This window comes from Gobius niger (assembly GCF_951799975.1).
Source record: "Gobius niger genome assembly, chromosome: 13".
Taxonomy (NCBI): domain Eukaryota; kingdom Metazoa; phylum Chordata; class Actinopteri; order Gobiiformes; family Gobiidae; genus Gobius; species Gobius niger.
The window spans coordinates 30048944-30064208 of record NC_136864.1 but is presented as its reverse complement, the minus strand read 5'-3'; the positions used below and the strand labels follow the sequence as shown (position 1 = coordinate 30064208).

The 15265-nt window shown below is 41.1% G+C and overlaps 1 protein-coding gene across 1 annotated transcript; it reads left to right on the top strand.

The window, feature by feature from the left end:
* Window positions 1–2794: 2794 nt before the first annotated feature.
* Window positions 2795–13831, top strand: LOC306973339 (uncharacterized protein). The gene is made up of 7 exons (XM_079570244.1): window positions 2795–2965; window positions 5919–6063; window positions 7507–7602; window positions 8633–8777; window positions 9547–9692; window positions 11523–11662; window positions 12978–13831. Exons 1-7 carry the CDS (start codon window positions 2866–2868, stop codon window positions 13127–13129), a joined length of 924 nt encoding a protein of 307 aa, XP_079426370.1. The 5' UTR covers window positions 2795–2865; the 3' UTR covers window positions 13130–13831.
* The last annotated feature ends 1434 nt before the right edge of the window (window positions 13832–15265 follow it).

The following is a 15265-nucleotide window of genomic DNA, read 5'->3' as shown; positions in this document are numbered from 1 at the left end:
CCTGAGAGGTGGTACTATATATGTAATGATGACTTATTGTTACACAAATACAAGAATTTCATTACAACTATAGGCTGTGGTATGTTTTTATTTCTCGCCACGCACTGTTTAAATATGTATTTATTTCAGCTAAGACAGACAGGAAACAGACGTTACCCTGGGCAGTTAGCATCATCATGTCAACAAGGCAGAACTTGTAGGATTTAGTTTGATTATTTCATAAGCATGACTTATGTGTGCCCAGATCTGAGGAAAACATGTTCAAATCAAAATATGGTTTTACTGATACCTATTGCAATGTTTAAAAAAAAAAAAAACTTACTTTGGGCTAAAACTATGTTTGTTTTGCTATTTCGAACCTGTGAGTTTGTGCTTCACTTTTAAAAGCTATTTCCATTTCATTGTGCTTAACAGTTGCTATTTTTTGAATATTACTTTACAATTAATTGTTGTAATAGACTAACTGGGATAAAATGGCTGAGAACTCCCAACCTAATAAGCGTTCCTTGTGTTCTGCTGCAGAAAATGTGGCCTTGTTGAAGTGTCTGCTCCAAAATATGTGGTAACACCAGATGCGCAACTGCATTTTATGTGCAGCGTTCTCATTCCTCAGCTGGCTCCAATCTGCCGCACTTCTCAGCAGAGGGAACAAGAACGAGCAAAAACATAAATCAAAAATCAAACTCCTAACCTAAAAAAAAAAGTTGTTTTCTTCTGTTTATGATTTCTGATTGAGTCATACGATGTGAGGGTGTCTTAACATGCGTTTCTCCCGTTGAAGTAAAGATTAAATTAGATACAATCCAAGACAGCTGTGGTGTGACACATATCAGTAACCACTTTTCCAGGTACAGCAGCATGGAATTAAACAAACAAAACTAGTAGCAACGGGCATTTTAGTATTGCAATTATAATTTGATTTGTGATTTATGTTTTAAATGAAGATTCAGTTCATTGTAGTAGATTGGCAACTGGACTGGGTTGGTTGAGTTGAGAATGATTATTTGCTGAACTATCTTCAAACACTTATTTCTTGCCCTTATAGTCGAACTGTAACAGGCCACCGTTTTCCCACACTGAGATATGTTCATGCCTGAGCTTAGACGAGTTGATCCGTACCTGTCTGGTCTTTGTGCCCGTGGAAGAGCGTGGTCGCTTCCAACTTCACCCCCGTTGGGAGAGGCCAAATGCTAACAACATCTTTGGTCGTTTTGTGTGACTGAGGGCACGTACAAAGGCCAGACAGGTACGCATCAATTGTCTAAGCTCAGGCAAGAACATATCTCAGTATGTTACAATGGCGGCCTGTTCCTTTAAGTGTCATTTGCCTAAATGTTGTCCTGTCACTCCCTTGAAGTGAGGAGTCCATTGCACAAAGGAGACGATTTGTGTCTGCGGCCACTCCCATACACAAACCTCAGAACTACAATAGTTCAGAAAGAAGGCAACACGTGTTACATCCTTCTATTTTAGACATCTACATGACTCTACTCTGTTTTTATTTTAGACGCTTGCCTGTTCATCTGCACCTAAAGTATTTGTGCGGGTGTGTGCGTGTGTACGAGTGTTACCAGGTGTAGTTATGCCTTTTTGTCGTAGATTAACCATCACAAGACCAAGCCGAGAATCGTCCTAAGAAAAACAGATGAAAGTGGTGTCTATTATTGAGTATGTTGTTAAATATATGTTTGTATCAAATTCACTTGATGGTTCTTTTTCAGTGTCTCAGTTGTGGCTATATTATTTCTTATTGATGCCTTACTTTTAGCGATTATCTTTTAGAATCTAGACCTTGAAAGAAGAATGGACATTGAAATCTTCATAATGTGAGGGTTGGATAGAAAAGCGAAGAAAAAAGTATAGGATTACTTGTGCAGTGATGAAGAGTGTTCTTTCACAAACTACTGTTTTCAATTGAACATAATTGAGTAATTAAAAGTATTGATATCTCTATATCTGCTGTGAGTAGTAATGCCTGCTGGAATCCCCAAAATACAGGTTTGTACCGTCAAAATTAAAAAAAATTACAGGGGTGTGAAAAGTGTAAAATTGCCACTTTCTGCCTCAGCCAACTGGCATGATTCAAGTGGAGTGATTTTCCCCCATAGTTCTTCAGCCTGTGGCCTTTGAATGTAATATTAACCTCTTAACTCCCACCTGAACCGAGCACTTTTTCTGCAGTTCGGCTTTACCCAAATCTAAAAGCTCCTTGAATAAATTGTGCAAAACAGCCACGAAAACGTAGAAAATACAACTAAAAAAAAGTGACCCAAAAAATAAATAAGCGACAAAAGAGACATTTCAAAAGTGATGAAAAAGCAAGAAAGAGCCACAAAAAAGGCAGAAAAGAGCGAAAAGACCAAAACACAAAGAGGACGGAAATGAAGAAGCAAAGAAAAAAAACGCACAACAAAAATGTGACAAAACGCGGTGACAAAAAAACAAAAAAGTCACGGTCAGTTTTGTCGGTCTTGTAGCTTTCAAATGAGGCATTACACTCTGGCTGTAAACTCCAGTCCAGAACCTTTTACATTTGGGTAAAGCTGAAATGGAGAAAATGTGCTCGGTCAAGGCGAGGGGGTGAGAGATGAATAACTGTTATAACACAGAGAGCAAAAGTTGACAAGCCCTGACTATAACTTAGACAGCAGAAAAGGAAAAAGAGGCATGCGTTCTGTAAACACCAAACACTTGTGTATCATGTGTGTCTGCAAAAGTGGGCGTTTCCTAAAAGACACGTGAACGCGTCGCTCAAACGTGCCCTGGCTCTCGCTGTCGTGTTGCGTGTTTGTTCGGGTGTCGTCTCTCCTCGTAGTCCGCTCCGTCGCATTCTGCTGGGAAAGAAACCACTGCCGACTGACCACGATGAAGGAGAAAAGCTGGTCTCGGATCTTCGTCATCATACTTTGCGCCGTGGTTTATGCCTTTGTTTTGCTGATCAACGCTTTGGCTGGAGCTGGCAAATGTAAGCCCTCGTCGATCTCGAACTTACTACGTTTGGAATTTCGTTTCGCGTTCGGAGAAGCGGTCTCGTTTTTTGTTTTATTTGTTTGCTTTATCTTTCTGGTGCTGAAAGTTGGGTTAGTTTTGAATGTTGATGGAAAAAAATCTTTATATTTGAGGCGTGGTAAGCTAAAAAGTTTGACTGGTTATCGGGAGACTCCCAGTGCCGATGAGTCGTTTTGTAACCACATGTGTCATACGCGGGCTGTGGCTATTACATAAAACAAAACAAAAACAACAACAAAGGGACGAATAAACAACCCAACGTAACCAGTTTACAGCAGTTGTTAACACCCCGCTGTTGTTACCATGGAATCGTTAGACTTGTGTAGCCCCAGATGTGCTTGTTGCTTTTTTCTTTCTTTTTTTTGTATATCCTTGTAAATGATCTTTTTAGGGGGAAATGTTTTTACTTCATCCATTTTTGGTCGTCATTTTCTTACCCTTGGCTTTTTTTCTGATCACAAAAACACGCTAATTATGGCAAAACAGCGCCTAGCTATGCCGTTACCATGGAAACAAACACCAGGGTCATACGAGGCTCGCGTGGCAGCCGAGGGGCGCCAAAAGCTACACCTTTTAAGCTACTTGCCTAATGTTATAACTTTAGTATAAAAGCCACATTGCGGCACATTTCAGGTCAACCTCTTATCCCCCACCTTAACAGAGTGCATTTTCTCAAGTTCGGCTTTAACCAAATCTAAAAACTTCTTGAAAAAAGTGTCAAAATAGTGACAAAAACGAGACGAAAAGGAGGATGGAAAAAACGGAATTCGGGAATGTGATGTCGTATCGCTAAGCATTATGGGATTAGCAGCAATTGTAAACTAATGGAGATTTTAAAAGTTAAAATACTGGAGTTATTGTTCACATTAAACAAGTTGTTCCACGGCTATTTAAAAAACAAAAAAAGTGTCAATATCTGATGAAATGTAAAACGTCAAAAAAAAGTGACGACAACACAAGAGCAACACGAGTAAAAAGATAGATTTAAAGTTATATATACAGTATTATTTAGATGTTTTGTAGGCCTTGCCAATTTGTAAATGCTGTAAATTTTAGATTTGGGTAAAGCTGAAGAAAATGCACTCAGTTAAGGAGGAGGTTAAATGATCCGAGCATGTCACAGGAGCAGCTAGACACGGACAATGCAATATTTTCAGATAACCTGCTACTAAATGCAACATTTGGACGAGGCCCTAATGCGCTTACACACGTTTTTTAGCTACTTGTAGTCAAAGCAAAGCAGCAACATTTCCTTAGAGACAAGCTGGTGATGCCCCGCTAACCGCAAAGTTATATGTCCAGTGGGTTTGAGGGGAAGCAAGATGCTCACGGTAAAGGCCCATGTTTTGGATGGAATTGTGCTGCTGTAAAAACCTCCACCATGCAATAAATTCATGTTATGTATTAAGCTAAACATTACACTGTGTAGCTTTGAGAGGAGAGACCTTTGACCAAACTTGTTGCAGAAAATGAGAACTACATAATCACCGATCTAAAAGAGCAGTTAAGGTCAGAAAGAGTCATCAATGGCAGGGGCCTTTGAAAAATCGTAGGCTTTCAGGGTGATTTTAAGTTAAAGTAAAACAGTAAAAATGTGTTTTTCTTGTTTCCGTGTACGTGTAGTACTGATGCAGTACTGTAGGCAGGACAATGGCTATGCGTCTGCCAACTTTATACACAGCTTTTTTCCATAAAGCCCTGGGGTCTGCAGGGAGTAATAAGCACATGAGAGAGAGAGAGGGGAAGCCCGGCCAATTACAAACTACGCCCACATCTGAGTGACTCACAGAGGTTTAAAGCCACAGACAACAAGATGTTTGGGGCAGAGAAGAAAGAATCTATGTACGTGAAGAGAAATAATCTAAATACTGTTGCACAATTAGACTTAGGCAATAATGTGGTGTCTAAAAGTCTAGTAACATGGCCATTTTGGAATTGTCTGCGACATTCCAGATGGGTAGTTTTCATGGTTATAATCTGGAAACCTGACAGCAAAGGCGTTACTGGTATTTCTTATTATCCCTGTAGATACTATAATTACCACGTCGTTAATGGGTTGCTCTCAACTGAAGCGAAACCAGCCTCTTAAAGCGATAGTCTGTAAGTTTCTATGTTTATAGTTGATAACTGCCCGCCTTGGCCTGCAATTTGACGTAACGAAATTAAGATTCGGTACCAATGTGAACCTGTGAACCGGCCCGTCAGGTCCAATCCTGCTCGCAATCTTACAGACTGTCACTTTAACTTATCTTGTATATAATATCGTCATAATCCACTGACAACTGTTGATGATGACTATTTTATAGGGCTGGGACGATACACTTTTGTCATGATTCGTTATGTATCATGAGACTTAGGGGCCGATTCAATATGTATTGCAATACAGTAAGTAAATATGATATATTTTAACTGAAAATGGGTCGATCGAAAACAGTCATGTGTCCAAAAGTGTCTATAACAAAATGTAACAAAGTGCTTGTATAACTTTACACACATGTCTGCACATAAACAGAGGCCTATCGCAAATACTGTAGCTAAGTTCAACCAAAATATTTCAGCTTAATACATTAACTAGGACTATTTTGATTAGTTCATCCTTGACGTAAAATATTTCATGAAAGTATTGAAAGTACCGCTACTTTGATAAAGTATCTATCTTTGGCATCGTGGCAAAAAGTATCATGATATATTGCAAAACAGCCGGTTCAGTTTGGTTCCAGCCCTACCACGTATTTATCGCCTTTCTCTCCATATTTTCATCAATCTTCTTCGGCTTCTTCCGGATCTGGGTTGCAGAGATGCCCTGACTTCCCTCTCCCCAGACTCTTCCACCAGCTCTTCTCATACTGCGTAATGACAAGAAGGACAGCATGAAAACCTGGCATTTACCGTTTTTTTTCTCCCCCCAGTCATCTTCCACCACTCGACGGGGAACGTGTCGGGCCGATATGAGACGGACATCACCCCGGCCGGCTGGACCTTCTCCATCTGGGGAGTCATCTACACCTGGCTCACACTTAACGTCATCTACAACACGGCTTACGTCTTCAGAGGGTCAGGAAGTCACTCACTGCAGGGCTGCACCATATACAGTACTTACAGTCGTTGTGTGGATTAACCTCTTAAAGGGATATTTCAGAATTTTTGACATAAGGCCTCATTTCCTAGTTATTCAGAGTGTTGTTGATTTCTGGAGATTTTTTTTTATTTTGATTTCATGCAAACGTTGCCATATCTGATTTGTAGAAAGCTCCTTTGTGAATTCCCCGTGTAGTAATGCCGGCCGCAGGTAGACAAACTACAGTAGATCCGGTAACCGAGCAGTTTACAACCAGGAAGCCGTATTTTTCGTAGACCGTTTTGTTAGATTGTGACTACGCATGCTGAACCGTGTACACGATTCTATCCAACTAGTAACCCATTTAAACACTTAAATCTGAGGTACAGGACCCTTTCCCTTTCTATATTAGCGACATAGGCTTAGAGTCGATACACAAAATGTTTATATTTCAAAAATGATTCTATCAACACAGACATTTATATCGTTTGTTTGGTGTTATAAGTGCATTGTGCTCGGGTCCGACTGTTTTTAATGCAGGCTACTAGTTACCATAGACATGTACTAGCCTAGCACTAGCCTAGCACCGCTAAACTCTTCAAATATAAGGACTGCATGAATTTAAAAACAAAAAAATCTCCATAAATGAACAACACTCTGGATAACTAGGAAATGAGGCCCTATAGATACAGACAGCATCTCTGGAATTGCCCATATATGGTCATGGTTAAAAACAGTTAAGGGGGAAAACAAGTTGGAGAAAAATCTAAACTTTCTCTAATTATTCAAAAACGACTTTAACAAATGCTGAATTATGAATATATGTTTCTACTAAATAAAGATACAAAGACATGGGGAGGAGCAAAGTGGTTCAACAGCCCATAAATACATAAATAACGGAGAATGCTAACATAATGCTACATGTTAGCATCTGGCTAATGCTAACGGTTAGCTCGCGCTAGCTACAACTGCCGTTTTTTCACTTCTACTGAACGATCTGCTGTGAGAAAATATCTATATAGGCCCGATTTACACTTGACTTTATTTGTATATGATAAATGTGTTCATATTCCACCAGAAAATGGCTAAAAAGAGTGGACAATTATGTGTCTCTAAAGATTCTATTTTCCCCCTCGGCGAAGCCACGCCCCCTTCTATGACGAGATGCCGTCTGTATCTATGTCAAAAATCCTGAAATATCCCTTTAACCTTCGCCTTAACCGAGTGCATTTTCTCCAGTTTTATTTCAAGTTAAAAGCTTCCCGACTGGCGCTTTCAGCACCGCAAACTGGAGAAAATGCGCTCGGTTCAGGCGGGGGTTAAGAGGTTAAAGGATTTGTTTCTACACAAGGTAAATGTCAGTCTTTCCTGTGCAGCCCTGGCTATATTTTGATGGCCTGACGTGGTTTGAAACTCATGTCTGATATGTCTGTGAATAGGTCGTGGGCCCAGTGCCTCCTGCCGTACTCCTTCTATTTCTGCTGGTTCATCAACCTGCTGCTCAACATGATCTGGCTGGTGCTGTGGGACAGAGAGTAAGTCACACTTCACTCCAGGCCGAAACGTTCATCATGAATACATATACTGGGGAAATAATCTGACTCACGTGTGGCAATGAATTGTGCTAAGATTAAGGCTTTAACGTTAACGTATTTAAATACATTACATTTGAGTCCAGCAACCATTTATACTGTATTTCTGTGAGAATAGTGTCATTGCAAAGAATATGGCTTTTAAATATCTCCATTTTTTTCTACAATTTCGGATAGTAATCTTTAAGAAATTATAAATGCATCGGATTTTTTTGTGTGTGTTTGTGGCATTAAAAAGCATGACAGAAGCTGTTCACTTTTACTGGAACTATAAAAATAGAAAAAAAAGGAAGGACAAAAGCAGAAGGAAATACAGAGATCATGATCCTTTGCTCTAAAATAACAATGATCCATAAACTGTTTATCCATGGAGTAATTAAAGCCTCATTCTTTCGGAAACCGTAAGGAAGTCAGGGAAGGCTCCGGAATGTCTCTCATATCTCTTATAGGCTTTCCATTGAAACGGGAAAAATGGTAAAACAAAAAAATATAAAAACAATAGTGGGAAAAAATTGGGGGAAAAATTGGGTTTGCAAAAATTTCCTTTCATCCTATTTATTGAGAAAGTCCCCAAAATATTGAGATATTCATTTTTTATTCATGCCCTGGCCCTGGCTCCAAAACCCCGCCAAATTGCTAGCATGAATGAGCGGCGTTAGCCCGCACCGAGAGCTATGGGGCGCCCCAGTCCATCGCTATTGTATGGCTAATATCACACACGTTCTTTTAAAAAATGAAGACTCCTCATGTATTAGAAAGCAAGCCTCTGCAAATGGTTTCTTTTTACTGTGAAATGTTTTTAGCAAGAAATACTGTGAATAAGAAGAATCTGCAGGCATTTGCTCAAAAAGGGAACTAACTTTCCGATATATTGTAGTTTTTTTCTTTAACGATATATATTATTTGGATTTCTCCAATTCCAACAGTTTGAAGTAAAACCCGGCCAGTTTAAAGCTGCTGTTGTGTGTGTCAGGGCGATGGTGGCTGCCATGGTGGTGCTGATCCTCATCGCTGTGACCAACTACAGTACTCTGTTCTTCTGCTGCTGGGCCACGGACTACTACGGCATGTGGCTGAAGGCCTACTACCCCCGAGACCTCGGCGTCCTGCGCTGGATGGTACGTCTCGCTTCAATACGTTTTTACAACAGAATGCTATCAGGCTTTGTATTTTACAACTTATTCTGAACTTATTCTTGGCCACTGTTTGCATGGAACGCTCGGATGGAAGCTTTGCAACAGTGGAAATGGCTACTTTCTCTGCTTTGACTCACTGACATGATCAGCACAATCTGGTGCTGGTTCTGTATTATGCTTTGCTCAAGGTCCCAAATCTGATGTATTTATCTATTACTAAAAAAAATGAATTCTTTCAGTATATTCTAAACGCTGACATCTCTGAAAAAACTAACTAGGCGCTTTGCATTGTTGAAATGTACTTCAACTCGCCCCTATAGAGAGTACGACACTGGCACTTTAACGATACTTGGTTTACATTGTTGAAGTGCCAGTATTATATTTCAATATAGGTATCAGTATCATAAACTTTATGATATTGATACCTGTACTGAAATATTTGTCATCTAGAACCAAAAAACTAAATAATAATGTTACTTTATTCCATAAAAGAGCATTTCTTTTCAATTTGTATCATTTATTTGAGCTGAAACAACCACCTGTTCCTAGATCCAACAGCATCAAATATAATACTATTGTTGGTACTTGCTTTCCATTCTTTTAATTCTTCGATACCCACAGAACCTAAACTTTTTTTAGCATATTGTACGGGGAAAGTCTGCAGATAGTTTTTTTTTCCCTATTGCAATGGCTGCATCTGCGTCTAATGTGTGTGTGTAGAGAGCTGAAGTTTTTGTTTCTTTCCGTGCAGGTTCAGAATGGTTTGGCCGTGTACACCACGTGGACCTCCATCGCGTCCCTCGTCAACTTCACGGTGGTGCTCCAACTGTGGGGAGTGTCTCACAGCACGGCGGCCACGGCCTCGCTCTGCATCCTCTTTGGAGAGATCGTCACCTGGTAAAGCACACACCGGAGCATCACGGCACTGATTCTCAAAGCCCGGAGTGTTCAAGCGGGCGATACACCTTTGACCTTTCGCAAAAGCCCCGCCCCAATTTATGCTAATAGGCTACATCATGTATCATAACGAGGAGAAGTGCATTGAAGGTGCAATGACAGTGCAGTTTTATTCAGATTGATTTGTACTGTGCTGTGGAGGAATATATTTAAAATATCCAACACAGGGGACACTGCAGCTGTTGAGGCTAAAGCACCAGTGTTATTTAGGAAATCAGGAAAAATCCTTGGACCTGCCTTGCCATGCAACCAACACCGTCGTGTGACCTAGTCATGCTCTTGCACCCCCGGCCCGGGGCGGATCTAGAGTGGTCATCTGCTCTCGAAGCTACTTGGGTGCTCACTCTCAGTTAGTACTTTTTTGACAAGCGCCACAGGACAAACAATTCTAACAATTTTATGGCTAAATAAGGAGCCAGGTGCATCCTGTGGCTCCCAAGTTGATGATTTTTATCATTATTATTATTTATTTGTTTTTGTTTTTTACAAAAGTTTAAATTTTACCTGAGTTATAAAACCCCTGACTTATGTTATGAGTAATGCTACTATTTGTGTATAATTTTGGGGGGCTCAGTTTTCATCTAAACGGAAAAATTGCCTTGTGATCAAGCAAAACTTTCATATCCCCGCTAGAAATGCCCAGAAATGATCCCTGACCCTGCTTGCCACCCTGTGATTTTGTTTCTAGATCCGCCCCTGCCCCCGGGTAAGCTCTCTCCGTAAGTCCAGTATTGGTTCAAATCTGTCCAGTCTGGGGTCTGCTCTTGCTCCTGCTCCTGCTGTGGAGCAGAGAGAGGCTACAGTGGCTTTGTCTCCCCCAAAGGCTGTGGCTCAGCGAGGAGACATAGGATTCTCCAGCATAGAAATGTAGTGACAATAACAAATCAACCCGCAGTTGAAATATCCACTAAACACTTCCTGTAGCACTTACAAAGCAAACTTGGAGCAGCGGTTAGGGCTCGTGCTTCACAGCTAGAAGGTCCTGGGTTCGAACCCCAGGTGGGGACTTACTGTGTAGAGTTTGCATGTTCTCCCTGTGTCTTCGTAGGTTTCCTCCGGGTACTCCAGTTTCGCCTACCACTACAAACATGTACAATAGGCCAGGAGAGTGTGAGTGTGGGACAGCCGATGGAAATTAGCCCATGACTTAATTATAACTATGACTTGGCTCTAGTTAGGTGGAAGTGTTTTTTAGCTCGTTTATCGGCTTTGAATGGTGAGAAACGGGTCAGGCACCGTTTCTATGGAGGATACCCGGGTAATGTCTGGTAGCAACAGTTGTTATGAGCTATGATTGGACAATGACTGTTTTGGGGCGGGGTTTTGCGAAAGGTCAGTATTTCATTGGTGGTGTACACACTCTCACAGACAGTTATGGCGGCGTCAGTGCGTCTCTGTATATGTAAGCCTTTGGTTTGTTTATTTTATTTGGAGCTTCACTTGTAGTACATAGCAATTAGACAAAATGAGAGAAATTACAAGATGCTCGAAAGGTCAAACTGTCCTTTTCACTAAGAACACAGGTAACCATTTTATTTAGTCTTCTTTGGTCTGTGGGCACGGGATGAGACGTAGAAGTGGTTGATTTTCCATAACTGCTGCCGTGCAACCATACTGTATCAAAGGGCCATGAGCGAGTCCCAGTTTGATCCTTTGAATATTAAACTCTTGTAATATCATTTGATTACCATTTGATTTGAGATTACAGATCCAAAACCAGGTGGAGTAACTGAACTGCTGCTGCTGTAACGTGTGGCCGTGTCTTCTTAGGTTCATCCTGGAGAACTGGGTGCTGGACCGCTGGGTGCGCTACATCATCACGGTGTATCCTGTGGTGATCGTGGCTCTGGTGGGAAACATCGTCAAACACTACAACGCCGCGGACCCCACGCCCAACGGCATCTTCATGGGTCAGTCACGCGACATGGGGTTAGAAATCTGTTGGTAACAGTGTTTCTAAAGCCCTATATGCACGGGATTAGAATTATCTAGGGCGGTCAGTTAAACTGAAATTATTCCAGGTCTCATTTTTTTCCACTAGTTTTTCCAGATATATTTCTGAAAAGGGCGAGTAGATAATGACACACAACACGCTGACTATTTGCTATGTTTATGAGCGTTGTTTCATCACATTTTTCATCAGCGAGCAAAGTTTAGATGAAGGTGGAGCGTCAGAGCGAACGGATTAAAAGAGAAAGGAGACTGCTGTATTAGGTTTTGATACTGAAAAAAACTTCATTCTTGATACCGATGTCGATACCATGGCAATTTAAAATATACACTATATTTGCTGTAGGAAACTCTTGTCTCTTTCCCTCTGCCCTGTGTTCTCTACATTACAGAACACACAACAATTCATTAGTTTATTTGGTTTTATCATGTTCTTGAGAAATCCTTTGTTCTCTCTAACTGTTTTGCATTTTCTGCTACAATATTCATAGTCAAATGCTTGTACTGTACTTGGCGATTTAACCTCCAATAGAAACTACTTACAGACTGGATTTGGCCCATGACCATCAGGTTAAACACTGTCTGTTTCTTCCTAAAGGAACAGTGACAGTCGCTGCTGTCACATTTATACAGAACAGTGCGTTTATTAAAAAACTGGCCTTTATAAAAGGAAACATGTAACTGTACAGTTGATGTCGGTAAAATTTCATTTTGTTTTGAATTTTTAGGAGAAAAAAAAAACATTCTAATAGCCAATGCTAACTGATACATGTAAACCAATGGAGGCTGTTCTGCTAAGCTACACCAAGCTAAAGCGCAAATTTTACAGTTTCTATAAAAACGCTGTTTCTTTCAACCAGCTCCAGCACCAGTATCACATCCTACATTTCCACAATGAATGGATCTAGGTTTAGAACTGTTTTCAGGGTTTAAGTAAGTACTTTTCACTCTAGTTTAAGCTTTGGGTGCAGCTAGTTTCCTTCCTTCCTGCTGCCTCTGGGAGCGGAGGAGGAGGAAACACAGGAAGTATCGATGCCTGTGAATATCTGCTTCGATATCGATTTTTATCTGAAGTCCACTCAGTCTTTCTTGAGACTGCTCAGACACTAGTCGGTGCGTGGAGTGGGAGAGAGAACCGCCTCAAGGATAAAGAAAGACGTGTCACAAGCCGCTGTTTAATTAAATGTGTTCAGATTTGAAAAGGAATGATCATGATGACTTTTCCTAACTTGACATCCCTTGTGTTAACTGTGGTGCGTTTCCTGTGCCCCATAGTGGCCCTGCTGGTGGTGGCGTGTGTCCTGTGCTTGTTCCGAGTGTGTAACGTGATCTGGAGGAACAAGTGGCGCCCCCTGCTGTCCCCGGGCTCGGCGCGGATCATGGTGTCTCCCCTGGACGGCGCCACCAACTTCAGAATGATGCGCTAACCCGGACTTAGGAAATTGAATGTACGTTGGTGATGTTCGCATGCACCTTTGGCACAGGGAGTCGGGTGGAAGACGACGTTTTTTGTCACAACGGGGACGAAAAGGAGTGGGTTATTGGGAATTAAAACGTCAAAACTCTGAACTAATCTGGGACCAAAACAAGACTGAATTAGGACAAAATTAGGAGCATGATTCAAACTTAGTCACACCACGTTTTCCTTTAAACTGTTGTTTTTAATATAGCTTTGCATTTACTCAACACTAGAGAAAGAGCAAATTACCCACAGACAAATGTGTGTGCTGGATGTAGACTTCACGGGAGGATACTTCCCTGTTCATAACGGTCGGTGTTTTTGTCTTGGAGCCATTGGCTAATGTAGAATAAGAATAAAAACATTTGCTGAATAATTGACCTTTCACAAAAGCCCCGCCCCCTTAGCCAATGTTTGCAAGCTCATTTTGGCGCAATGCCCGCGTGATTTCCTCCAGATCGAGGCAACCAGTGTGCTTTTGAATATCGTAAAATATCCCCGAAGCTACCTTAAATGCATCCTGCACCATCGTGTGGACCTGCACCCCTGGGTTAGTTCTCTCCGTGTGTTAGTCCAGTCTTGAAATATTCAAATCTGTCCAGTCTGGGGTGTGGCCCTGCTCCTGCTGTGGAGAGAGGCTGCAGTGGCTTTGTCTCTACTTAGCTCGTGTATCGGCTTTGAACGGACAGAAGCAGGTCTGGTGCTGTTAGTTTCTATGAGAGGAGAGCCGGGGAATGTCTGGTGACCGTTTTGATGGTTTTGGGAAAGGTGTTTCAATTTTTAGTTTGTTTTTAATTTAGCATTAGCCATTAGCTCTGAGATCAAATAAAATAAAAACGCCCTTCCTTAAAGAACAGTCTGGTGAAGTATTCGGTCTGAAAGCTCACTCTGAGGTCTATACATAGACTCAAAGTACGCAATGGAATTCTGTCAGACATTCCAAAACTTGGCTCTACATCTTCAGCTACACACGGTTATATTCAGTGTTACATATATACTCTAAAGATCTATATGTTCGTTTGCATTAGTACACTATAGCTCAGACTTTCACCTTGTAGCTGAACCACTGCCTTCGATACACGCACTCAGCTGCCTTTGTTTACAGAAAATACCTTTTTTTTTTTAACATAAAATGCTTGAATCCATATATCATATTGAAGGATTTTTATCATTTATTGTTTTGCTTTATGGCCTTATGCATTACCTATTAACACAGAGCGACCACTTCATGTTTCCGAGTGAAAAGGCAAAGAAATCGGCGACTCAGGAATAAGAATGTGAAGAATATTAAATGAAAGTATGGGTCTCTTCAGTGGTACACAGTTATTTTTGCATTGTGTTCTTTGACCATTGTTGTTCTGTGGCTTCACTTTTTGCTTGTGAAATTAAAGTAGTCATTTGTAAACCATGCAGAGCAATGTTTTTATTAGATACAGGAAACAAACGCTCACACCTAAAATGGAAAGGAGTCTACGGCAATTGCACAGTTAAAAAAAAGGGGATGGAGATCTTAAACATATTTTCAGAAACGACAAGGTCTTAGCTTTCAAATTAGGTATTGCACACAACAAAACACAACAAAAAAGTGACAAAAACACGATGAAAAAGCAAGAAAAAAAGTGACGCACGCATCCAAATCACAGCTACAATGCTTCAAAACAGTTCAGATAGATACAAACGGCATCTATGGAATCACCCATATAATAATAATAATAATGCATCGGTTTTATATAGCGCTTTTCTGGACACACAAAGACGCTTTACATTGCACTATTCATTCACTCCATACCCGGTGGTGGTAAGCTACTATTGTAGCCACAGCTGCCCTGGGGTAGACTGACGGAAGCGAGGCAACCAGTCTGCGCCATCGGCCCCTCCGACCACCACCAACCACTCACTCACTACATTCGCTAGGCTTCCTGGTGTTACTAAACGGTCTCACATCCAAGTACCGACCAGGCCCTTCCCTGCTTAGCTTCCAAGGTCTGACGGGATTGGGCATCCCAAAGGCGGTATGACCACATACAGCGTGGTCATGTTTGAAGTAGTGGAGGGGCAGTGTTAATTTCCCCGACTAAAATATGACTAAATACGTGACTAAAGA

Coding starts and splice junctions, on each gene's coding strand:
- LOC306973339 (XM_079570244.1), top strand. CDS start 2,866: ATGAAGGAGAAAAGCTGGTCTCGGATCTTCGTCATCATACTTTGCGCC. Junction 6,064..7,506: donor ACGGCTTACGTCTTCAGAGG/GTCAGGAAGTCA, acceptor GTCTGTGAATAG/GTCGTGGGCCCAGTGCCTCC. Junction 9,693..11,522: donor TTTGGAGAGATCGTCACCTG/GTAAAGCACACA, acceptor GTGTCTTCTTAG/GTTCATCCTGGAGAACTGGG.